This window comes from Pholis gunnellus (assembly GCF_910591455.1).
Source record: "Pholis gunnellus genome assembly, chromosome: 21".
Lineage (NCBI taxonomy): Eukaryota > Metazoa > Chordata > Actinopteri > Perciformes > Pholidae > Pholis > Pholis gunnellus.
The window spans coordinates 953,041-980,771 of NC_136548.1; the positions used below are offsets into that span (position 1 = coordinate 953,041).

General features: G+C 41.9%; 1 protein-coding gene across 8 annotated transcripts; it reads right to left on the reverse strand.

The window, feature by feature from the left end:
* Nucleotides 1-298: 298 nt before the first annotated feature.
* Nucleotides 299-27,704, reverse strand: atp6v0a1b (ATPase H+ transporting V0 subunit a1b; the record flags this gene model as incomplete). Of its 8 annotated transcripts, none has more annotated exons than XM_079182111.1 (21): nt 299-392; nt 7,272-7,443; nt 7,613-7,730; nt 10,273-10,290; nt 12,148-12,255; nt 13,746-13,853; nt 15,513-15,729; nt 17,721-17,839; nt 18,381-18,471; nt 19,286-19,449; nt 19,557-19,696; nt 20,333-20,483; nt 22,010-22,222; nt 23,073-23,166; nt 24,795-24,877; nt 25,052-25,178; nt 25,781-25,863; nt 26,023-26,151; nt 26,726-26,823; nt 27,228-27,306; nt 27,588-27,704. In XM_079182111.1, 21 exons carry the CDS (start codon nt 27,702-27,704, stop codon nt 299-301), a joined length of 2,523 nt encoding a protein of 840 aa, XP_079038237.1. The 8 variants fall into 8 exon arrangements, with proteins under 8 accessions (XP_079038237.1, XP_079038235.1, XP_079038236.1 ...); XM_079182109.1 differs by having other exon boundaries at nt 12,148-12,348; XM_079182110.1 differs by lacking the exon at nt 10,273-10,290.
* Between the last annotated feature and the right edge of the window lie 27 nt (nt 27,705-27,731).

Here is a 27,731-nt window from a genome sequence, read left to right on the forward strand (position 1 = left end):
TGGTAAAGGCTATCTTTGAAGGAAAGCTGGCAGAGGAGATGTTATTACAACAGAGGTGAGGTGAGTGCTGAGTACAGTGACGGTACTGTGCCACAGCAATAAGAGCTCCAGTATGGGTACAGCTTGGCACGTGTGCACTGGAAAAACCCTTTACAAGGACCACATTATAGCTCAAACACAATAAGAGTTTCACAAATGATCACTAGAGGGTGACAGAGGGCTGCACTTGGGCTCATGCACACACAAACACATACACAGGGGAGAGAAGGGGCTCCACTGTCTCATGCTGGAGGGCTGATCACTCATCAAATCGTCCCTCCAGGATGCTCTCAAATGAGAAGGGGACAAACTTGAAGCCCTGGCCAGAGTAGAACTTGTTCTGGAACTCCACCCTGAGAGAGGAGGACAATCAGAAAGAAAGTGATGGTGAGAACTGGGGTTTAATAAGCATGGTTTAATATATCAACACACAATGAAAATGGATGGCCAAGTAAGTGTTTCTTGTTGAAAGTTATCAGGGTGAAGCGAGGAAGAGCCGTCTCTGTATTTATCTGATATTTTTCCCACATTGGCCAACACATTCAACGCTTCTTACCCCACCAGGTAGCGTCACTAGAGGTGTCAGGATGTCTAACAGCCGAATTCTGGTGAGGGACGACACTGGTTCATGGTCAGGATGTAAGAAATCATACATACATTGATTCTACCTAGTGAAATTAAAGATGTGATTTCTGGATATACTGATCATATACTGATCATATACTGATCATATACTGGGAGGAATCGTATTGCTTTGTAGTCATAACACAAATATTGCCAAATGTTGAATAATGGCCTTACAACTTTCCCTTGTTATTACTTTTGTTATTTATAAAAAACTGCATTTTAGAACCCCTTCTTGTTTACATTCAGTTGGAGTTGAGCTTGACACCTTGACTTCATCATCTTTTGTGCTGCAATTCTATCATCATTTTTATTTTTATTTCTATTTATTTACTTGTATATTTCTATATTTGGTATTTTAATCCTTTTTTATTGATTTGGATCAGCACTTTGGTCAACTGTGGTTGTTTTAAATGTGCAATATAAATCCATTTGACCTTGATCGTAGATAGTTTCTAAGTGATGTTACATAAATAGGACACTTAGTTTTAATAGCTCTTTCATGTCAGCTGCTATTGGCCATGTCTCATGCTGTCTAGAGACAAAGACAATATGAACATATATTATGTGGGTTAAATGTATTCTGATCATGGGCATCAACTCTTTTTTTGCGCAATTGAGAATGTTTTTTATACAGCTTTTTAGAAGGGGATACTTCAAAATGTGCATAGAATTATGTGAATGGTATTTTGCATAGACTATATCAGTGAATGTAGCCACCATGACGTCACCCATTGGTTTGTGTTCTACAATCTTTAAGCTTCGAGCTCGGCATTTTAGCTGTCGCCATTTTGAGGGTGGAGCTAAGTACAACTAAACACTGAGAAAGACATTTTTAGGTGATGAAAATGGTTACATTTAACTTTCATGAACTGAAAACACACTGTGAAAGGGTTAATGCTCTAAGATGAAAACAGACTACTCTCAGGACGAACAACTCTCTGGTAGCGACCTGTCAATCACAGTAGCCCCGCCCTAAAGCATCCCCTGCTTTATGGTCTGTTTGACTCTAAATGGACCATCATTTAGTAAATGAACATCATGCTGTATTGAAGAAGACTTGAGACCATAAACTCATGTTCACAATGTTTACTGAGGTAATAAATCAAGAGAAGTAGAGAAGTAGACTCTGTCTCCGAGTTTGAGACAGATCTGCATTGCTTCACTTCTCAGAACCAGAGGTTGCCGCCTGGTTTTGGTCGTAAACCAAAGTATTGGACAAATATACATTTTGACCTGATGATGGAACTATACGAAAAGTCAGAGCATCATCAAAGTTATTAGCATTCTACCCGAGGGGAACAAGGATGTCTGAGCCACATTTGAATGCATCGGAGAGTTTGATATTGTATTCTGAACATTAATCCCCAGAATGATGCTGCTTAAAATGTTGTCAGTCCGTATGTTAGCATGACTCCAAGAGGACAAATCAGTGTCTGTCGACAAAACAGAAGTCTTTTTTTTGGTAGATCTTGGATACCCACCGCCTTCTTGTTCAGACCATCATTACCGTTCAGTGGCTTCCTGTGTGAGCTGACTCAAACCTCTTTATTACAACTTCACTTCTGTCAACACGACCTCTGATGTGCTCATGATTATTTTTACTACGGCCAAAACAAAGATGAAAGAAGACAGGAACACACCAGGAATGTTGGCATGTGTGACGTTCAGCTTGAGTGATATTAATGGTAATCTTGATGATGATAGAAATTGATTTGGCTGTTACAGTATGTCCTTAAGGCAGAGCACATTCCATGAAGCAAGTCAGAGTAAAACCCTCCCACAGAGCAGTGGAACTATCATCTGCTCAGCCCACTCCAAATGGCTGATAGTGTATAAAAATGAAAGATGATAATAAGAACAATAGTCTCCGACTTGACGTTGACTGGCTGATATATGACTTCATTAAATCCATTATCAGCCTGGTTTGTCTGTGGACTGGCTGTAATTCTACCCAAAGCTCGTGTGCCTGCATCAGCAGACGTAGACCTGTACAGGATGTACACTGAGTCCTGAGTGTTGTTTCCATGGGTTGTCTGGGCTCTGAGGCTCTGAGCTCGCTTGTTATGCTGCTCATGATGTTGGAACATATTTTGAGACTCATACTGTACTGCACAAGTTCAAAGGAGTTATAAGTTGTAACTAATTACTTTTTGGATGCTTAATGAATCATAAATCATGTACTAAAACTCAATTGATCGGTTAGAAGCATTAATGAGAACAGAGTGGACCAAAATCCATTTATCAACAAGTTATTAATAAGTCTTTGACATTTATAACTGAACAACCTTTAATGAATGCATTACTAACATTTACAACTTGCTGGATTATTAGGAAGTGAGAAAGTCATGAGTATTTATTTGCGCAGTTCTAACATTTAGAACAGACATACACAAGTCGATGAGAGTTTAGTTATTAATGGCCTCTATAAAGGTTCCTTATTAGAGAGTGGTAGCAAAATATTCTTCCAAAACACAGAGTCTGGATCACCAGACACACTTTGAAGCTGCAGTGCAGAGCGTGGCATTGGGGACATCCAAGTGGAACTCTTCCCACATGCAGGAACACACATTTCTGGCAGACCGGATGCTTAGCGCCGAGCTAGCAGGAAGCCGAGCCTTTTCAAATCCTTGATAACAAATCTCGGACATTTACACACGGCGAGATGGCAGCGATGTGGAGAGGAACCGTGAGAGTCAGTGGATGAGACATTTATTAGTAGTACGCTCTGCAACACGCTCAAGATTGCTGTGTGACCAAATATGGCTGCTGAGAGCCAGACTCACATCACTACCACCAAAAGTAGACTCTGCTGTGCTGCCTGCTCAGTCAGTAAAGATACGCTCAGTGAATAGGTGGCAAAGATCAGTTTTAAAAAAAACAAGAATCCATTCTGGGGATCCCAGTGCTTCAGATCAACCAATAATAACAGCACTTATTAAAACACACTTTCTGCTCATTTCTGCCCATTTCCCCCAAATGTGATTATGAGGTTTTAAATGAAGGGGTTAAAATACAAGATCCATCCCACAGAGCTTGAAGACAACACAAGATTCTTTGTGATACCAGCAATCATCTTTTATGAGAGCGTATCCAGAGACTTAATGACGCTCAAGTCCAACATGATTCAGTTCAATCACTTACAGATCGTAAGACAAACCTCAATGTTTTTCTACTGCACTTCATTTTCTGATTCATCTGCAGTAAAGTGAGTACCGAGTGCCATACTCGTACCATGTTTTTACTTGAAAAATTTAAATTTACTGCAATCCACAGTTAGGACATTGTAATTCCCAAATCCTGACAACGTCTGATGTCTTCACCTGAGAGGAAAAAACTAAGAATGGATGTTCAGTTCCCTGCTGGTTTCTGGCCTGTGCGAGCGAGGGGAGTGCCCAGGAATGTCTCCCAGTTGTGGCAAATATTTGGCCTGCCAGAGGGCAACACTTGAAACGAGGAAAGAAATGAGAGATCCTCTCATCTGCACTGAGCTGTAGCTTACACACACTAAACGCCACTGACTGTGGTGTTGGTGTGTGTGTGTGTAACTCATCAGCATGTGCGTGTGAAGAGTGGACAGCAGAGCGAAGCGTCCACGTTGACTGCTGTTTACTTTGAACATGACTTTTTCCATTTGCTCGCCTCTGTGAAAAATACTCCACTACTCCTTTTTAACCTTAGCGGAGAGCTGTGGAGCCGACACACTGCTGCTTTATTAACAAAGTGCCCCTCTGTGGGCCACTGGAAGCTTATTCATTCACTAATGTTAGATAATGTAGAATCACGGTGATAAGGCTCCATTCTGTTCATGTCATTTGAACTTTCTCATTTAATTCACAGCTGATTTGTTACCTGTCTATGAGTATTACACCCAATACTGCATTTTTGAAATTAATTAAAAAATATATCCTATTTGAGCATTTAAAGGATGAGCCTGGTGATTCTTTTGTAAGCGTTAGTCCCTCTCTCAATGCTTCCTGTCTGTCAGCCACATGCCCGTTGGTTTGTACTGGAGGACATCAGGCTCTGTTTCTTCTGTCAAACCTCTCTTAAAAACACTCTTTTTTAAAGTCGTTACCTCTGGAATTGATTATTCTTCCATTTAATGAACTTGTTTTTACTGTGTTTTAGTCATTTGTTTTGAAAGGAACATTGTGGGATGCCTGAATCCATCCTCCATAGAAATGGAGGGCAGCATTAATGCTAGACTTGCTGGACTGAGGACAGACTGGACGCTACACTGACTCACTACAGCTTCTCCAGGTATACAGGTAGTGTTACAAGCTAGCTGGTTAGCATGCTCATTTCACTGGATATCTCTGCTACACAATACATAAACGTATTTAATATAATGTAAATAATAACACTGTGTAAATAATGTTAGCTCATTTTTGTTGAACTTGTTATGCTTTAAACATATTGTTATGCTTAAATATTATTATTATGCTTCGATATTATTAAAGGTTGGCCTTTAATAATATCTGCCACTTCTGCCACTATTTCACTACGAGTTCTTGTTGTTGCCTCCACTCGTTTCATCTGTCATAAACAAAGCTTCTGCAGCTGCTGATTTGTAGATATGGGTGTGTTGTTTGGCCTCGAGCCAATCCTTGGCTTTTCAATCAAAGCCGTTCATATTAATGCTGTCTGTGGTTCAACTCAGCTCTTTCCACTACAGTCTGGTCCGCAACAAAGCTTCGTACAACAACACCTCCAGCCTGGAACATGCAGCCGGCCCATGAGTGAGGCAGATAGGTGGGGTTACACAACACGCACTGTAGGTTTCTTGGACGAACAACGCTGTCTGGATTAAAAGACAGCTGGGCTCATAATGTGCAAGGTGGTTAGATCGCTTTCCACTAGTTTACAAGAACAGACGGACAGACAGAGTCTACTTAAACCTACTTACAACAATCAGCGCTGAGAGCAGCAGCTAAGCATTAACGCCGTACCTCTGTCCAACCAAAACACGCTGTATATTCTCTCCTTGTCTTTGTTTATCCGTCTCATAATCATGACGGGAGGCTCTGTGCTGCTAGCAGACCCACAGACCAGAGGGATTCAAGAAAACACACGCGTTGCTTTCACTGACCCAGCGGTCAGTGGAACACTGGATTCAGCCACTAATGAGCCCACGATGAAGGGACGGTGGCTGAGAACAGACAGACAACAGACCAGGCCTCTGAATAACAGCAGTCCTTTAATTCAACCCTAGTATATGAAACGGTATTTTTTGTGCAGTGATAAACCAGCACCAAACACTGCTCCAATGTCAGTGATAAACAAAAGGGAGTATCAGAAGCATTTCCTGTTGTCAGGGTTGCGTGCATTAGGATTAGCTGGATTATAGTCATTATAGTCCTCAGACAATGATTCTTAATCCTTTGCTGCCTTTCACTTGCATCACTATCACCATTTTGGATTCACTAGAAATCACATGTCTGCAGAGGCTGCTAAGGTGTTTCTTCATTCTGTGATTTTCACCCATGTGAACTACAAAGGCCAACATAGTACACTCATACCACCCTGATCACTATGCAAACAAGCACGCTAGGTACTAAATCAAAGCACTTCCAACACGTCCCAATTCTGGTAAAGTATAGGAATTGAAATTGGGATGACCTAGTAAAATGTGAACTTGGGCAAAAAGTGTTGTTAAATAAAGCATGTAACTGCCGGACAAATTAACATTTACAGAGTGAGACTAACAAAGGTTCAAGAGAGCAGAATATAATTCCAATTCACATCTGACAGCTGAACACTTCTGCTGGATTTATATTCCTGAGGCTGTGTGTCTATGAGCTCTGTGAGGAAAGCTCTCGCACATCTGACAGAGAAGCTCAGTGTGCTTGTTATTCACTGGATTATACAATAATGTGCTTGGTACTAAAGGGATGTTTCCCTCTTGGGATACTGAACATTTATCATCCATCACTCTCACAACACCTCCTCCTCATGTAGTGATCAGCGGTGCTATGGTGTCCACATCTCACAATGTTGGTACTGAGAAAAAGATGGGCTCATTAATATGAATAGGATTCACCAGTTCATTAAAAGGATTCATATATATATATATATGTAATATTATTACTGCATGGCTCTAATAATGGTAATCCCATGACTTGGCTTTGCCTGCGTGTCAGTGTAGTTTACACTGGATCAGCAGGGTGGAGGTGGTGCCAGGAGGAGATGGAGCTGCAGGGTGTGAGGTTATCTGGAGGCCTGAGCGCTCACTTTGGTAAACCACTTTGGGTCTGGAATGTTTCATTTTGATAGCATTCCTCATGTGTGCATGTAAAGCTGAAGAAGTGCAGCTTTGGCAGAGATGCTTGGTTCAAGAGGTGAGCAATGACAGACAGACAATCTGCTGTGTGTATGTTTTCTATTAATATGGAATTCATTTAGTAGGCATGTGAGAGGCACGTGAGTGTTTGCATGTGCACACCTTACAAATACACACATATATTATGCATTTAATAGCATGCATGTGAACTGTATGTGAGTGGGCGTGTGTGTAGGTATTTCCTATATATATATACACAGTATATATATATATATATATATATATATATTATGTGTGTGTGTGTGTGTGTGTGTGTTGGTCTAACCAGTGCAGACGCAGGGCGTGCAGGAAGGCGGACAGCCCCTCCATGACGAGCAGGATGGCAACAGTGAGGGTGGCAAAGGCCGAGAAGATGATAGACAGGGCGAAGAACCCGCCGCCGCTCCGGGAGGACAGACCCAGATGCATCACCATGGTCCAGAGCACCTCTGACAGCTCTGCACACACACACACACAGTTATGGCAACAGCAAGGTTCTCACCGAAATATATATGCTGATATTATTCTGAAATATACATTGCAACCTCTTTACATAATATTTGACAGAATGTGCATCATAAAAGGGCGCATGCTTGTGTGTGTTTGTGTATGCGGGCTTTTACTCACGTGCATGAGCCAGGCTGAGGGCCCAGAGACGCAGGTAGGAGGCTGTGTTGGAGATGCATCCCAGACAGTACTCTATGGTGTGGATGGCCTGGTGGACAGCTACGTCACCAAAGTCAAACTGTGGGGAAAGACAAGATGGTTAGCACACACCGAATGGTTATAGTAACATATCTTTGTGTGTATACATACATATGTTATGTTATATGTATATGCTTTTACATGTAGAGGCATTCAGCTGATAGTAGTTATTATGACTCCACGTGTACATGCAGGGAATCCAGCACCTTGCAGGGCTCAGGGCCCTTTAATCACTGCAGCCTAGTTTAGTAGTAGGTATATCTGTATTATTCAAGGCCAAAACATGATTTGTAATGAGGCAGTGCAGTGATTAAGTATTGCACTGGCCTAAAGTCTCAGAACATACATAAAGAATGGTCAAAATTAGTGTAGCAGAGGCTGAACACAAAAAAAACCTGGATCCTACACTTCCCATAATGCAACTCACCCAGAGCAGGGACTTGTTTGTGTGTTGTAAAGCCAACAGAGTTCCTCCGTTCTCTTCTTCCTGCCTGGCAAACTCGCATCTTTCAAAAACTACACCCCCAGTTGGTAGTGTGTATTAAATGTGTTTCTAGTCTCCAAACTCAAACCAAAACATCTGGTTCATGTCACTTCTCAGAGTTAACAAAGCCCCTCCAGAGCCACAGCAAACCTCATGCAACCGTTTTCACAGGCAGCGTAGCACCAACTATGACATGTGAAGTCAGTGGAGAGCACCTTCCAGGATATTGATTCTTTTGTCTGCAGCTTTGATCACATGACTAAACTATCTCCCTGTGAAGGAATATTAACTACGGCTGCTGGTCTCTGCTGGAGGCCCCGAAGGAATCTGAGCCAAAGGAGGTTCTGGTGAACATGCAAGATTTTATCTGATTTCACCAGAATGACAAACATTAAGAATAACTGTAAAGAAATATCTTCTCTCTGATGGTCATATAGAGACTTCAGCATTAAACTGAAGTAACGGTTTCATAACCAGTTAAAAGTTCCTCACATTATCTTTTACATAAAAGTGAGAACAAATGAAACAGTTGTTGAATTTTCAATATGCTTGCTACAATAGTAAACATTCTTTTGAGACTTAAACAAAAGACTTTCCAGAAAGTCATTCCTGACACATATGTCATCACAACACTTTACTTTCTACTTCACACTCACAGACGACTATCCCCCAGCTTTGCTGCTCTAACAGTGGCCAGTAATAACAACTGTACAGTCAGCATGGCATGAACCATGGAAATGATTTGGAATGGAAATTCCGCTATCATCTTAATGAGGGGCTGCTTTGACCTTTGACCCCCGCCCGAGCCTTCAGCTCTGATCAGGCCGAAAACGAGGAGCAAAGACGTCTGGCTCGTTTGAGTTTCTTTCCTTTTTTTGATCCTAGCGTGATCACAGAGCAGGGACTTGTTTGTGTGTTGTAAAGCCAACAGAGTTCCTCCGTTCTCTCCTTCCTGGAACAAGACTAGCCTTTCCTGTATGGAGTGGGCAGGGAGGGGGGAGACATGGAAGTCTATTGCTCTGACTTGCTCTTGTTGGGTTTGGCTTTGCACTGGCCCGGTTTCCTCTTTCCATGCTTCTCTTTTGTCCTTGGAGCCGTGAAATAGAGTTCATGCAAGCAGCACTCATTGTTTCCATTCAAAGGGTCTCCAACATAAGTGGCTAATGAAAACAACCCTGGCTAACACGCCGTACTGGCAAAATGCACCGAGGCCAGTGGCTCTGATCACAATTGTTGTGAACCAACATTTCAGATGAGAGTGTGATTGCAAAATGTACATTCACAACGTACAGGACTTTAGACTTGTGATGGAATGGCTCAGTATAAACAACATTGTTTTTAGCATCCACAAATTCCTTTCAGACTGATTTGCCAGGACAAAGTTAAACATGTTTCAAAACCAAGACAAAAAATGAGGGTACATTTGAAGAGCAGAGATGTGTGAGGCGGCAACCTCCAGTCAATGTGGAAATGACTTGCATTCTTTCTTTGGTCGCCCAAAAAATCATCATCGTTCAGCTGTATTTAGCTCCACCCACTTCTGTTTGTAAAAAAACAAAACAAGATGGCAATTGCTAAAACACCGAACTCAAGGCCGCAAAACCACAGTCCACAGTCCAATGAGTGACGTCTCGGAGACTACATCTACATCTTATAATACAGTCTGTGGCTTTGACTCGTCCTACAGGTTTGAACTCCGGCTTGTCTCTGTCTTGTGGGTATTGGTCTTCGATCACACTTTATAATCCTTCCTAAAAGGCAAACATATTGTTTTTTTGTGAGAGCGTCTGCCAAAAATCTTAATGTACAATAAATAAATCTCAAGAATTTCAAAGCTATTTACGAAAGTGATTGAACTTATTCTGCCTCGTTTCAATATATGACATTTGCCACAAGTGGAAACTTGCTACCTATGAGAAACTAAATGATCTCTAGCGGGGCTTGTCACAGACAGACATACACACACATATGTAGATGGGCATTATAGGAGTACAGGAGGTTCACACAGGAAGACCACCACTTGGTGCTACAGGCACAAACAGATCAGGCAAGACGGTATCCAGACATGTTAAGAAGATACCAAAACTCAGTTTCTTACCGGCTCTTCCTCTGCGTGCTTGAAAGTAAGCAAAGGTCAAAGGTTAGTGTCAGAATTCAAAAACCGCATCCATCCATCAGGTCCCATCCTACTTTTGCAGGTTATTTCATTAGACTGACTGCTAAGGTTGGGTTTCCTTTTGATTATTTGTAATGTAAATGTAATTCAATGAGACCTTTATCTCTTTCTCTCTCTGACTGTTACAAGCATCCATTTGTGTCATGTATTATATTAGACATGCACATCTCATGGGGAAGAGGGACGGAGACAGCGTGCAGCCGATGAATTGCATTGCATTAGCCTGGTAAGCTAACAGTCAATAATGGATGAAATAAAGCAAAATAGAACTTTTTTCGGATCTCATATCTCAAATTTGGCACCTCTTGGGTTCGGGGCGGGTTGGATCTTAAAGGATAACTTCCGATTTTCTTGTTCATACTATAATCTCACATCATATGTATGATTTATGAGACTAATTCAGACTGTTGAAGCCTTCAGAATGTGTTTGAAGGAGAGAAGGAGCCCTGCATCAATCAATTTATCTGGATGTTAACATTTTCTCAAGTACTCAGTAAGATGTCCAACCTGACACTCTAACAGTTAACTCAACATTCTGCAATAGTAATTTCCATAAGCCTGTTGTTAAGTCATGGCAACATGGAATATCATACGCTTGCAATAATGATGACAGACTGCAGTCTTATAACAGTAGAGTTATGTAATATGTTATCGCTACATAAACAACTCAGAGATTTATTATGCAGGAGACCTGGGAGAGCCTCTGATTCACAGATAGAAACAAATCTGGCTGGTATTTTGAGAAATTCCACCCGCTGGTTCTCATGAACACCACCTCTCTGTTTATGTTTCTGGAATGGAAAGTCCATCTCTTATCTGCTGCGGTCCATCACTGCCCTGCCTCTCTCGCTGCACGCTGTGCCCACATTGACCTCATCTCTTGTGACTACTCAGGAGAGATATCTCTGATATGAAGGTAGAGCAGGGAGTGAAGCATGGCGCTGGTGAAGGAGCTGAGACAGAAGATTTACATTTACTATTGTTTTGGTTGTAAGCTTGAGACAGCCTGAAGCTGGAACTGCTGGAACTACACAGCGCTGAACTTACATTTGATATTCAGAACATTCATTTATCATCAAACAACTATTGTCTATGTAAAGAGATAGTGGAGATGTCTACCTGAGCAGAGAATGAAGTCACTCTCCCTCTGTGTGTTGTTATCTAGGCTTTTCTCTGCTTTGTTTACTGAGCCGGTCTGCCGCGCATGCACGGTATCAGCCCCACCCTCACGTTAACACTGTTAGTCGTCTCCATGTTGAGAGCATGTTGAGGCAATGGGAATATTCTGAATTGTTTATTGAGCACATTTAACTATTGTCATCATTTCAGTATATGATCAATATGATTGATCATAAAGCAGACTACACATTTGTTAGTGAGCCAAATACAAGTGACTGTGATGCAACGACAAACACCATATAGGTTTTGGAATCGCATGGCCATCCCACCAGAAACAAAGATAGCATGGAAACATTTTGTAATGGCAAGCATTTTAAATACATAAAGGTGCAATATTAAATACAGGAACCATCAGAATCACAAAACACAAAACATCAGCTAAAAAGGCACAGCAGGTAAAAGGTCAATGCGGAGAAAGATGTAAATTTGCTTTGTATTTCATATGTATTGGCATATGGAAAATGGAAATAACCCATTCAATTATAGACGGATATCAAGCCTTCTCACTTCAATTTTAAAGTGACACTAGAGCTTCTATCAAAATCCAATCATAACGCAGGTCTGGGAGAGGATGGAATTGTAATCAGTGACGTTAGCGGATATATTTCATGTGCTCACCTCATCTCCTTCCTCTGAGTGCTGGGAGAGGTGGTCATGGTCCATGATGCCAGTCTCGTCCTCCGTTGGCCCGTTGCCCACCCGCACCCCTCCAAACTTCTGCGTACCCTGTTGGGTGAGTCCGGTGCATGATGAGGACACGCCTGTTTGTTCTAAAGACTGCTCTAGATTCTCTGCAGGGGTTTCTTCCCTCTTCTGGGACTAGATACAAAAGCCACAAGAGCTGTGTCTAGCTTAAAGCAAGCCTTAGGTTGAACGCTTTCTTCATTTACTTCATTTTTTGAAAGTAACAGGGCACCCCATACAGTGAGTTAAGACTTTCATTCCAAACCACTTGTGAAACACAACGCTGCTCATTGGTCGAGTTAAATCTCAACAAACACAAATGAAGATTTTTGTAAAGTACAGCTTGTAACTGGAAAACCTCTAAATATGACTAAAATCAACATTTCCTGTTGGCTCATCGAGCGACCAGCAACACCCTGATCCAGTCCAGTGCTTTTGTCACTTGTCCAAAATGGCTTTAATGTGCTTGACAGCAGGCTAGTTATCTCTGGTGGCTAATTTGTATAAGGAATGTCAGCTAGCTAATAACTGCATGCTCTTTGATAACTTAAAGGCAGGGTTGGTAACCTTGTTCAAAAATCCTTCTTGATGACATTCTATTGAAATTCTCTTTGTATCATCTTCAATCAAAAAAAGAGAAGAATATCTGGTATCCATAGCTGTCACAGGATTAAGACAACTGAAGACACAAACTGCTACTTCACCCTCATACAGTAACTATGGGCGATGTCATCCTAGAGAGTGAGCTAACTATTTTATAAAATCACAATAATATCAATTGACAACCTTTTTTCAACAATAAGAATGAGACATAAACAAAACGAAAGGCAACCTTTGCAAAAAACAACATTTAGCCACTGTAATGTTAAAGATGGGATGTTCGAAATGTTTTAAAACAAGATCTTACTCAACGACCTGCATGCATCTGCAGAATCACATCATATCCTGCACCACAAAATCTCCTCAATACCAACCTTCGGACCTACAATGTCTGTCAAATAATCGCAGAAATTCTCCAAAAAACAATAAAAAAAATGACCTGGTGCCAAAACGTACAAAGTTTATATGTGGGACTCTTCCTGTGAACGCGGTAAACACAACCGTAATTCTTTAAAGTTGGTACTGATCTCTGGTCTGATGGGACTGCATTTCTTTGAGCTTTAAGCCAACCAGTGAGAGCAAAGAGAGCACCAGGCTCATATATCAGGTAATTCACATTCGTTAGATAGAAAGAATTTTGGTAAGAAGTTGTCAAATGTACAGCTAGAGTAGAGGATACAAGTGGTAGATCGTCAGCTGTTAGGGTGCCCCATTCTGTCAAGTATTTCAACCAAATTTCACACCAAAATTTGAGCGTTTCCAAGGCAGGCTTTAAGCATGTTTCATGACAACACAACCAACCACATTACACAATACAATGTGCATTGAAATGAATGGCAGAATAGGAGTGAAAAAAAAGGTTATATCACAGGTTATAAATGTTAATCATCAAAGGTGGCAGTAAGGTTATAGGTGGGATCAGATCCACATACCAGGTGAATCTTCCACAGGTGCTGACGCCGAAGCACCATAGTTTTCACAATCAGCATACAGGGAACACATGCAAGGGCAATCAGCACCAACAAAATCTGGATCCCCATCTACAGATTCAAACAGAGAGAGGTTAACAGGGTGTTGGTGATGTGTAGCAATGATCAGAAGATGCTAATTCCCTGAACACATCCTGCTGAGGCCTCACTCCATCCTCCCTCTCAACGATGGCACTTTATTCCTCTCCTGTTCCACCAAATACAAGCTGTCCTTTGCTTTCCTGCAACACAGCTACTTGTTACAGTTATTTGTTGTTTTAATCTAACACTAGTAATATGCTGATCTGTTAAAAGGTGAGTACACTTTTCTGCAGAATGTTTCACATTGGACCCTTGGAATATGTACATAGACATTGCATGTTGTTGTCAATTGTTGCTTTTTATATATGTTTATGTATGCATCCATTTTTTCACCCACTTACAATTTAGTGTTTTTTTGCCATTTGGAGTCACATTCCTTGTATGTCTACACATACTTGGTAAATAAAGCTGATTCTGATTCCTCAACGAGAGCAGGACATAAACACTCTGCTGGTAAAGTGTTAGTCGGACTGAATAGATGTGGTCCTCTGGAATAAACCTCACTGGCGCTGACTACTCTCTTTTCTCATGACACAGGTTGGGCAATACCTTAACAACTAAGTAAACCATAACTGTAAATGTGCATGATACAGAGAAGCTTTGGTGTACTGTTGATTGGTTGACAGCAAATCCCATTACAGGAACAAAACTATTTCTAACTAATCATATCAAGAGCAGACAGCCCATAACAGAACAGGCATAGCAGGGCTGGTTGAGCTAGCTGAACAGCCCACTCTTGACCTGGTAGACCTAGTAGTCTAGTAGTTTTTAGTAGTCCAAAAACTTAGACAAAACTAGGTAGACTGGTAACTCTGGGCAAAAGAGTTCTCTGATAGCATCTCCATCAGGCACTATATGTAGCAACATGTTTAAACTCCCATTTTTAGCTTCATTTCAAATCCCAAAAGAAACATAACATATTACTGTCCTGATACTTTGTGGCTACACTGGTGGTCTGGCTAGCAGAGTAAAGTAGTTTGAGAAAGTGATGATCTGAGTTCATGACGGCAAGAACAACCCCTCCAGAAGTATCCCAGAGCGAGGCACAAAGTCCCTGCCAGCACCAGGGCTGCTGTTCTGTAGAAACTGACCTCTGACCATAAGACAAGTTAAACTTTTACTTCTCCATACCTGAACTTGCGTATTGGCCAACAGAGTATCGATCCAATAATAATGCGTCAAAATACCAACGGTGTTTTACTGGTGGGATTTTCCAGTGTTAAAATGTTGTCAAATTCCTCTAAACAGAGATGCGAAAGAAGCGAGACGCCTCATTCCATCATCGATTCCAGATGCAGCAACCGTTTCTTTTCCCAGAATGAGCCATCTCGCTTCTTTCTCATCTCTGTTAAAAGTTGCACATGCTCAGTACCGATGGGGCAGGATGCACGGATCAGTTAGCGAGAGACACATGTTATTACCTGATCCAGCACTTCAGGCTGTATCAGCGGCATTTCTGGTACTGGTATCAGCACAACTATTTATGATATATATAGCATTGTTAATTACTATTAATTAAATATACTATTATTTTAGTTTGCTTTGAGCTGCTGTACACCTCACTACCAGGGTTCAACCATACTAGTGCATGAGCGGGGGGCAGGAAGCTGGGAGAGGCAGAGGGAGCACCTGTCCCCTGTAGAGGGGCTTGCTGGTGGGGTCGCTGTAGTTGAAGAGACACATGTTGATGAAGTGGATGAGCAGGCTGGGCGCGTCCTTGGAGGTGAAGGCGTCATAGGCCGTCCACTTGTAGAAGACCAGCAGGGCGAGGTAGCCAAACAGGCTCGCCATGAAGACGATCTCGGGGATGAAGCCCAGGAAGATGTTCAGTGGCTTCTTGAAGTACCTGGAGAAATTCAGTCAACAACACAGACAAAGCAGATTGTATAGTAGCGCTGCGACTGTATGTCGGTGATGGAGAATCACTTTGCTGATGTTGGCCTGCAGTGAAAATAATTGTTTCATCATACTCCATCAGTGTAGTGTATCCATTCAGATGGATGTAGTAACTGAGTTATCTATGGGGGCTGTGTGGACATAAGAAAAGTGAAAACCATGTTTTAAAGCTTCTCTTTCCCTCTCCTCTCCTGCTCCCCTGCCCTTAGACGTTCCTCTCCTTGCCTCCTCTCTCCTTGCCTCCTCTCATGTCCCTCCCTGAGGCCTCCTGTCCTCTTCTGTTCCTAAGTTTGATTAATGTCCCCTCTTTGTCTATCAATGGAAACAAACACGTAATAATCTTAAGAATTACCAAAAGTTTTCAGTGACAGTAACAACAACAGTTTTTTATGAGCCTGTGCAAAGAAAGTATTTCAGGTTACATCATTTCATCCGTCTAGATTTAATACACATGCATATTATGCCTGCCCGACTTTCTCCTCCTTGGAAAATATCAGAGTGACCTCATCTTCTTAAAAATGGTGCCGTTAACTAGGATGAACTGGTCGGGCTTCGCGGGTAGAATAACAGACGTGTTGTGCAGCAATAATAACCGAGTACGTATTGAGGGAGGTGGATCAGATGATTGATCACAGAATGTTTTTTTCTTTTGTTTTTCTTTTTTTGCCGTGGTGGCAAAGATTTTGCCGTGGCGGCCACCAGAAACCAGTGAGTAAACCTATTAAACCAGAGTCATAACTCAAACCTGATCACACAGCAATCCTAAGTACAAGTATACTACGAGGATCAGTGGAATCCACTCCTCACATTGAACTGTTCCTTCAGTATCAGCAGTAATCCAGGTGATTGCAGTCTGAATATCTGCAGTCACAGAGCAATAAGGAACTGGAGGATGATGGTATAGATTCACCAAAATGTTAACAGATATTTCCAAAATAATTGATCTGCTTGTTTTACACCACTGGTACATTCTTTGACAACCTGTCACAGCTCTGCCCCTTCTCTCCTGTGACTCCATCTCTCACTCACCTCATCAGCTCATTCAGTGCACCTGTTACTCACACTCACCTCATCAGCTCATCACTCTCACCTGCTCACTCTGCTGCACCTACTATTTAGACCCCAGTCTCACACACACTCACTGCCAGATCGTTCTCCGCATTATGCCAGACCTTCCAGCGTTTACCCTCTGACTGGTTTCCCGTTACCGACTCTGCCTGTTTGGACTTCTCCGCCTTGCCTCTGCCCCGGTGAACCACTCAGCCTTCTGTCCTCGACCACGAGATTCTGCCTCTGCTTCCTCTGGGTTCTGTCTGCCTTCTCCCCTGACGGCTTGGCGTTCCACCGAGTGGGATCCTATACCTGTGCATATCCTAGACTGTTTCCTGTTGTGAGTTCAGTTGAGAATAAAGCTTCGATTCCAACTATTCAGTGTGTCTGTCGTACTGCTTCTGGGTCCTTACCACACCCGTTACACAACATAGATATTAGCAATATGTTAAAAACCTGTGGCCATACAGGCTAAAGCCTCAAACGGAGAACATGTATAGTGCCGCTTGCCAATTGATGTCAGTTCTGAGGAGTTTTAGGGCCTCGGTAGTCAGATCTTCCTCAAATGGCCAATTTTTTGTAACCAACCTCCTTTGGTTCAAACTTCTTTCTCAAGCTCTTTTTTTCATTATTCGCACAACTACTTTCATCACTTTCTGTGCAAACAACTGAGCAAAACAATTTCCAGAAGTGTAAACCACTCTTTTCATTACATCTGGCCCCTTTCGTAGGCCTTATGCCACATCTTCGAGTGTGGCCAGTCAAACCCGGTACGAACCCTTTGGCCTGTAGTGACTATGCTTTAAGCCTGTAGAGAACGGGAGTGAAAACTGAGGACACCAAATGGTTCAGGTGTTCAATTCCAGCATTGTTGCAGAGTGTCCTACGTACAGGTGGTTGAAGAGACTGAGAGACACTCCAAACAGCATGTGAATGACACCCAGGATCACAGACATCTTCATCTTGAATGAGTTGAGGAAGGTCAGCTTGTTGGTGGCAACATTCCAGATCTGCAGAGATTACACAAAGTGAAATGTTTGAGGGCATTAGGGCGTACTAACGTAAAACAAATACATTGGGAAGTCTATATTTTTTGCTCCTTTGTGTTATTTTGGTGATTCAGCCTGCTGGTGCCTACAGATGATGCTGATCTTTAAAAACACCTCTTAGTTATACAGTTTGATTATAGTTTTAAAAAAAGGCTCAATCATTTTCTAAAACAGCTGGGCACTGTAGCTTTTTAAACACGTTACTCAGACAGCAGTGAAATAGTGCATACGTTGGGGACTATTTTCAGTGGCGGATTAATCCACATTTGGTGCTCTAGTCAAAATATGCTACTGTGTACATGTAGAAACATGTCACCCAGTGCAACAGTGTGGCTCACTGATGTGTTTTTAATCACTTTGGACAACAATGGAGCTCTATGACACAGAGGAAGAAGATATATCAGGCTTTCATACACACACTTTGTTTGCACTGTGATTCTTACCACAGAAAAGAACTACGATCTAGCTATTTCTGTTTTTCTAGTGAGTGTACAGATTTTACCGGGTCAATTCCGAGTGGATACGGCCCATTGAACACACCGGGTACAGCTGGGTCTAACTGTAGAACTCCGTTTGCATCAAGTGTCTCAAACCTAGGACAGAGCAGCAGGAAATGAATCAATGTATTGACAGGAAGCAGATTATATACAACGACCAGCAATACATTTTAGAACATGAAACAACCACATAGAGTATAGTAGTAAGATAACGCATGAATGTCGATGGTATGTTATATATGATGACAGAACATACATAAGGTTCCTGGAAACTAGTGTTTTACACCAGCAACTAGTTGCTAGCGTAGCCTTAACAGTCTTTTAGACGGAGCACAGTACAACAACTTCAAATGCAAAAAAAAACAACCAGTGAATTATTTAATGACGAACAACAGTTTATCCATTAACCCAGTTTTCTGTTTCTCTGGCTATAGCGCAGGTTAGTGGGCAGATCAGCGAGCACAGGTTTTAGTAATGTTTGTGTAGAGGCACGATAGTACTTAACAGGTCAACCTCACTGTGACAGCAAGACTTAGGAAAGTCACTGCACCTGGCTGCTCGCCAACAAATGGCTCCAACTTCCCCAAAACCACAAATTGTCATTTTTACATTTCTGTTTGCTTTGAAATGAAACAGGCATTCAATGTATTAATTAGTGAGCTTGAGAGGTGTTGGTCTTTATGCTAAGCTAGGCTAACCAAGTCCTGACTCCAGCCCTGTACTTAACACACAGATATGAAATTGATATTCATCTTCTCATCAAATATGCATACTTCCCAAAATGTTTAACTATTCCTTTGATATGTTTTGACAAATTTCATTGGAAAATATTTACAAAAATATAAAACATCTATTTTAATTGTGGTAGAGGAAGTAGAAACTACCAGTCCAAGCAGAGTTAGTGACTTACGTCCAGTTGGCTCCTTTGGGGCCAAACATGGGCCTGACGCTCCACCCAGAGCCGAACATGTTGAGTGACTTGGAGAAGCAGTCGTTGTAAATGATTCCAGTGTACATGGAGAAGAGCCCCATCAGCAGGATGATGTAGCGACCAGCAAACACCATGTTGAACATCTACAGACACACACACACACAACTCAGAAATATCGTATGTGTCTATAGTGCGAGGGTGAACTGTAAAGCTTCTCATTACTCTGTTACTGGTTTATGTCTCACTGTACCTCGTTGTCACTCTTCTGGGCGACGAGGCGACTCTCTCGGATGACCAGGTAGAGAGCAGCACAGGTCATCAGTGCGCCGTGACCCATGTCGCCAAACATCACCGCAAACAGGAAGGGGAAAGTGATGATGGTGTACGGAGCTGTAACAGGAAAAATCATACTATCTTAATCACAGAAAATGACTGAAATATGAAATGCATTTACAATACATTTACCACTTATGGTTTATTGTAAACAGTTGTTTGTGTCTGCACAATCTATGTAAGGAAAGTGAGACAATTAGATGATGTGTGTAAAGGCCTTTACACACTGGAGGTGGTTTTTTTCCTCTTCGTTCGATTAATTTGATCTTCAATATATTTTTTCAAACTGTTGTCTTGTGATAATACTTTCACACAGAATGCAAATATTTGGCAAAAATGCAACACATTTATTTTTCCGGAATGAGGCCACAATTTATGATGTTGGACAAAAAAAAAAAAGGCTGGTTGGTAACATTGTTTCGTTAATTCTAGTTTGTCCTATCTTAATAAATAGCAGTTAAACTACTGTCAATGAAACTTAATACGCAATTTTCAGTGTAAAATGGAGGAAATGGAGGGATTTGAAAGCTTCTGCAAGGCTTTGAAGTTGAAATATCTGTGGCAGCTTAACCCACTCTGTTAACACTGCGCTGCAGCTGCTGCACTTCCACAAGTTTCAGTGATCAATAATCAAATTTAAACTAGTAAGATGAGCAATGAATTGAAATGTAGATAAAGGAATTCCTGTGTAACCTGGATTGATCTCCCGGTAGTTCCCGATGCCGTAGGCGTCGACGATGTTCTGGAAGCCTGACGTGAATTTGTTGGTCTTATTGAAGGTAGGTGGAGTTTGCTTTGTCTGCATCCTGTTGAGAATGGACGGCACCGTGGAGCCGCTCCTCTCCTGTCAAATAAAGCCCCAATTTATCAGTCACATACTGCAGAGTATTAAAGTCCAACTGAAATGAATACTCTATACATGTATGTATGTATGCTTGGTGTTTGTTTTGGCTTTGCCACTTGTGATTTGATTTTACAAATCTTTCTGCAACGATACCGCCCAACATTGTTCTCCAATGGAGACGCATTTGTATTGAATGGCAATGTTGGTAGTGTGCACTTCAAAAGAGTGCTGCAGGAATAAGTCCTAAAACCCAGAAATGAGTCAGCACCTCCGATTCTGATTCAGTATGGTTTTTGAATGGGTTTTTGGTTAAGTGTCTGAAATAAGGTCTGTGGTTCACACAAACAGATTTATAAGTTTTATAAGACTAACAAACATCATCCCTAGAACACCAGTCCACAGCTTAGTGGTGGTGAAGTCATGCCAGGGTGTAGTTTGAATACAGTCTGGCCATTACATTTATGCTTCAAAAATCATAAAAGTGGTTCATATGTGCAGATTATCTTGCTGAACAAGGCTTCCACTTTCTGAGTTTAATACAAACGTAAAGGTTCTATATATATAATTCAGAGAAGAAGTTACTTTCCTTCTGTGTGTGTTGTAATCCCAGATTCTCTGTGCTTTGTTTACATAGCATGTGCATGTTAGTGCATGCTAAATCACAAATCCTGCTATGGAGAAGGCACGACCTGTCGTACTCTGCCTCTGATTGGCTAGTACCCGTTGCCTTCGTTGGTTGGGTTGGTTAGGTTTAGGTATGAGGAGTGAGATTGGTTAGGTTAAGAATATCAGGGTAAGCCAATCAGAGGCAGAGTCGGGAAAAAAACATGGTGACCCTTCCAAGGGTCATCGCGTAGGTGTAGCGCCCGGTCCCTGGTTACCCCCCAGGCTAACACTGTTGGCTCTGTCAGCACTGTTGTTGTTGTTTGCACTGTTAGTACTGTTAGCTGCTAACTGCCGGCTCAGAAGTCTCTATGTTTAGAGCCGTGTGGAGGCAACAGATATGCTCTGAACCTAACACAATGGGTCCTCAAAGATGTTGAAGGACAATCACTAATTGTGTAAGGTTTGTCTCTATTATCGATGCCAGAAATGAACACTCTGAGGATTGAGGCTTAAATTATGTTTCTTCAAGTGGAAAACAGTTTTTTTCTCTTTTGAAATGTGAGCAAAATTTTGAGACAGAGCGCATCTAAGAACTGCCTTCACCAGATGGGAAAAACTATTCGTCTCCTTTGACTGAGCTTCTATTGTTTGAAGGTGCCTCCTTGTCACTTCTGTCTGCTGGCGAACAATGGGAAAATGCCTGAAAGCTGCTGTGTAGTGGGATACACTACCAACAGGGTAAAGTACCCACAACTACGTTTTTATAAGCTGCCAAAACAAATGATGAAATCTGATGATTTTAGCTAGCAAAGGCATTTTGTTAGTGTTTCAGCCGGTGGTTGCATATTGTCTTCACAGTACGGGCTGTATTATCATCAGAGTTTCCTAATACACACAACCAGACCGAAAACCGAACTCACCGTCCCTCTGCGCAGAGCAAACTGGATGGAGTCCAGGTCTGAGACGGGACACCACACCTCAGCAATCAGACACTTCTGGGTGACGTCGATGTTGCACAGGTTGAGCGTGTGGTAGATGGCCTTCATCTTCCTCACCTTGATGAACCACACCCGCATGGTCTTGGAGGCGGCCTGCAGCACTCGCTGACGGTGGTCCTCTGTTTGGTTCAGCACCTGCAGTAGCAGTGTGGGGAGATTTGTTTTAGACTGTAGATCCTGGTCCAGGCAACACTGGAAATGTGGCCCAAAGACCGCTGGTCTGGTCAGTATTTCTATTTGAATACATTTAATTTTTTTATTGAACTGAAAGCTATTTCTTCACTTTCCGTTTATGGTCCATCTGTGTGTGTTGCGTATTGTCATGTTTTTGTGATATGAACATAATGTGAGCTAAACATTTGGAATGTGCAGGATTTGTGAAGTAAACATGTTGACAAATGGTAGAGATTGATTTTACTGTGCTGGCTCCAAGACTCAGGTCCTGTTTATGCACAGAATCAGATCTTCCGTGTAAACCTGAGTAAGACGCTCTTTTGTAGCGGCGTGTCATGCATTGTATTTGGTTGCCAGGCTGAGACCAGAGCAGCCCGCTCGAGCAGAACCAGGCCTTTTTTTCCAGGCTTAATAAGGGCAAACTTTAGGGAACCACAACACTATGGGACAGGACAAAGGTCTTTCACAGATAAGAACTAATGCACAAGAAAAAACCACGAGGGCTTTTGTGATTTGATTGGAAATACATTTGAAAGGAAAACGGAACACAGACATCCTGTTGTGTGAAGTTTCTGATTGATTTCTTCTTGTTTAGTGAGCAGCAGTACAACAAAGAGTACAAAGACCCTTTGAAAGAATTATTAAATTCAAAAAAGAACTGCACTGCTAATGGTAATGTGGCCGAAACAATAAGCAGGCTTTACTCTAAGGTTAACCACCTCTACTCTCACTTTACTCATTTTTCATTTTTGTTAACCTTTTGGGGTAGTTATGTGTGTGATGGGAGGTAAAGATCAAGTGACAAACGTACCATCTGGAGGTCGTCGATGCGGCTGTTGACTCCAGCCAGCATCTCCTTCCTCTCCTGTGGGGTCTCTGGACAGGGGTAGAGTGAGGCACGGAACCTGGGGAACAACTCCAGCAGAGTCAGCTCACAGCATGTCACACATACTGTACGTTCTCCATCGTGGTTCCTTCTTTCTTACTCGAGTTTATGATGCACATGCTGGAGTTGACACATATCAGGTAGAGGATATTTTTTAAAGGTACTCCAGTGATTTAGTGCTTTAACTTTAGTTAAGTTGGGGACTTGCACTTAAAACTAGAATTAGCACCTCACGGTTGTGTGCCTCCGCCAACCAGTCAGGTAGCAGTTTACATCCACGTCTGCCCAAAATGTCCTCACTTCACCATTTTATCCTGCTACTGGTTTGTGGGAAATTGTCATAATTAGCATATGAATTTGTAAGTTATGGCCAAACAATGTGTTTTGTGAGGTCACAATGACCACCAAATTCTAATCAGTTGAGTCCAAGTCTGTGTGCCAAATCTCGAGAAAGATACCTCATAGTGTTCCCCAGATTTTGTGTTCCCGAAAATAGACGGACGAGAGGTCAGTGACCTTGACCTCTGACCACCAAAAAGATGGCGGATGAACGGACAACCCGAAAGCATAAAAAGAAAGGTCGAAACCGAGGTGGTAAAATATTGAGTTTTACTCCCTAATATGACTCAAGTTCCAAAACCACTGAATTCTACACTTCCCATAATGCAACAAATAGAATATAACTTTTCCTAGACCCTCTCAGCCTGGTAAACACACAGACCTTCTGATATAAATGTGTAGTCTCTACGCCCAGGCCAATGTGACAATCCTGGATGGTGTTGTGTCATTAAGACAAAACCACCACAGCAGCAACTATGAGCTGCAAGTATTCTAATGGCCACTAAATGTTAGCACCAAGAAAACAATGGCATTTACCAATGGTAACAATGTTGACCAGGCCTGTCCATTACTCTCTATGGTCTATGATGGCACCGTGTCCCCTTGTTTGCTAGTCGGGATAAACAGTGCTCTTATGGACCCAACTGTAGCTGTGGACAGACACAGTGCTGCCCATCTTCCCCTTGTGTTAACAACATTTCACTCTAAAGAGGAACTACTCCCATCCATGTTATTCCTATGGTCTAAGACAGTCCACAGTTATTAGTTAACAACTCTCCCAAATCCAAAAACTAGAGAGCTAAAACTGAAATATGTGATGTCATCAAGTACAAAGTGTGGAGCTGCTCCATAGACCATGAATTGTGAGAGATGTTCTTGAGCACCAGGGGAATGCTCTGACTACATGTTACATTTTCTGTTTCACAGCTGACAGCACTACAATAGAAGACAAAAAGAAAACAGACATTCTGTGGGTCTCCCGTTCATTGTACACTTTATACTTGATCTGACTTCTCTGGTTTCGGCCTTGAGAGAGACTAGCTCATGTTCACATTATTGATTAAATATTCCTAGACCATGGAAATAACGTATTGGAATTCTTTATCTAGGTGGTGTTCCCCTTTAACATTAACTTGCATTTCCATTTCTACGGTTATGCCTACATGTATCATGTAATTCAAGATTATAGCTAAACTTAACCATAACCACACAAGCCTTAACCCAACCTTCCAAATTGACTTCTGTCCATAAACTGTGGCATCTGGATAAGATAAGATAAAAACAGATATCTTCCTCTGTAACACTCACCCCTCACAGATCTTCTTCACCCTGTTCTTCAGCTGGTCACCTTGGAAGAAGATAATGAACACTGATTTGTGGACTTGGTCTCCCTGTTGTAAAGAGAAGAAGTTTTTAGAAAATGTACACAACTCACAGATGAGTCTGTTTCTAATTTAAGTAAAAGAATGTACACTATGACACTGTATGACTGGTATTTTGTATGCTTCTCTGTTCTTTTCTTGTCTCTTCACTCGTCTCTATCAATGTATGTTGTGTGTGCTGACCGTGGCGGGGTCCTCCAGAGGGTCCTCGATCTCTGCCTTCCTTAGGAAGACGTTACCGCGACACACTCTCCACAGCATCCTCTCAAAGGTCGGGATCCTCTCCCTGCTGATCACTCCGGCCACAAAGCTGCACAGACCACACAGACAAGTGCTCAGAGTGGAAAAAGGACCACAGTATGGACATAGTCAGCCTTTTGAGTGGCAAAGACAACTAATAGTTCTTTAGTTGGCTGATGTATAAATAGTAATATGTTCATTACCTGACATTATTTGATCTTTGGTCAGCAGGCCTGCGAACTAGCTAACTTAGATTATGTATATATAATACATATATATATGTCATTTTATATATACAGTTATGGTTACAGATTCTCTCCGTCTCGCCACACTCATATTTTAAGTGTTATTCATTTGCCAAAAAAGAGACAAAACGCACAATAAACAAGTGAAAGATTAAACTTTTTCTGTAGATATCCTAATTATACTGTTATCGTGAATCTTTTTGGCCGAGATAATTATGCAGTGAAAATGTGATATGTAGACAGCCCTAGTGTGAGCACATGACAAATTAAAAATGTAACAGATTTTTAAAAAAAAGAAAACTTTGGACGACAAATTTCTTTAGTTGAGGACATTCTACTGTCCACCAAAATATGTATTCATGTGCAACGTGTCTTGTGCAATTCATAGATAATGTGAGTTGGAGAATATGATGCAGTTGTGCTTTACCCCAGTCTGAGCGGGGCCCCGCGGCCCCCCTCACTGCCCTCCATCAGGGCCGATGACTCCTCCAGCAGGTTGGGATCCTCCATCTACAAAGATATTAGGAAGACCAGATATTTTGTTTCCATCAATTATCTATTGTGCTCCTGTGTGTGTGTGTGTGTGTGTGTGTGTGTGTGTGTGTGTGTGTGTGTGTGTGTGTGTGTGTGTGTGTGGTGTGTACATCTGAGAGGGTGAAACCAGCAAACCTCATCAAAGAACTGCTGCGTGCGTCGGAGGATGTGTTTGAGCTCCGTCAGCTCCAGGAAGTTCTTCTTCAGGGCCTCCTGGTTGGTGTTGATTTCCTTCAGTTCGTTCTCCAGCTTCTCAAAGGTGGCCTTTCAGTCACAAGCAACAATATAAATACAAAATACACACTTTGCTCTATCATGTGTGCATCATCACTGTCAAATATAAATCCTGCACATTGTGTATAGACATGTATACATGCACACATGAAGCTGAAGTACATAAAACTCACAATTCATCAGAACCAAGCTTTGAATTAAAGGCTGAGTGGGTTGGATGTGTCAACGTTGATTTATTTTACCTTAGTTTTGTTACATAACTTCCCTACTTTACTAGTGCGTTATGTAAGAAGCGTCATTATTTTGTGTAACAAACTTTCAGTTGTTCTGCTAAAGTCAACCTAAAAACAAAGTAAACCTACGTCACAAGCTTATTTTGAAAAGAGACACTGTGCACGTATCGAGTGGAAGCTGACAAGGCCGCCCTGATGCTAGAGGGGAACCTATGGCATCATAGTTTGAAGCGTAGGGCCACTGACCACTCATACCTCAGGTGATGCTGAGTGGGGTGTTTGTGGAATATGCGACGTGTATCAACTCATCTATCAAAAATAATAATGATTAGATGATGAGTGATCATGATTACAGATGGCAGGCTGATTACCTCTAGATCGATCATGTCCCTGGGAAAAGGCACCTCTGGATTCTCTCCAGTGTCAACAGTTGGGATATTCGCTTTCTTGATCTCCTTCTCCACAAACCCTGTTCAGCAGAGAGGATCCACGGTTCAACAGCTTAGCAGTGAAAAACAACAAGTTCTTTATATTTATCCAGATGAAATAAATAAAAACGTCATCATGTTCTCACTGACAACTCTGTTATTTTGAAATGTGTTACAGGTTTACTTCAGCTTTCCTCAGAAAGTGAAGCAGGACTGAATCATGTGAATCATCACTACTCCCAATAGACAGCACATACCCAAAAAACTGGCAAATTACTCATTCATTCATGTGCAATACCAATATCAACGTATACCACTCTTCAATACAAATATATCAACACTTCATATTTCCTACTTCATATGTGCAATAATGTGAACCCAACCACTGTAGGAACTATATTGTGCCTTTGGCTCGGCCTGATTGTTAAGTTGTGTCACTACTTACTCAGTTTCCTGTCCATCTCCTCACATCTCCTCACTTCATTCACAAACTTGCGCTGGAACACGTTTACGTCTGGATTCAGCTGTGGGTGGAGAAAAAAAAAGACAAGGATTATGTATATATGGCTAAGACTCAAAGGGAGAAATAATGACTGAAATAATGAGGTGGAAACATTCAAATGTATGAATTCACTATTCGTCACCAATACATGTGTGATGTCATGTGAAAGACAGCAAACAGGTAGCACCACATGTCCTCTGTGGCCTCTCATGTTTCAATCCAATGCATGGGATTATTTCTGCCTATCGGAGGAGCTCTACCACAAACAAACGAACGACGCAGCACGAGAACATTCATACTCACATCTCTAAACTGGACCATGCCCAGTTCTCCCAGCTCACTGACGCAGCAGTAGGCTGCCTCAGACTGGAGAAAGAGCTGGGCAAGGGTCATCTCCTCGCTCCTGAACAGTTCCCCCATGACGAGAACCACACTCCACCACAGCTA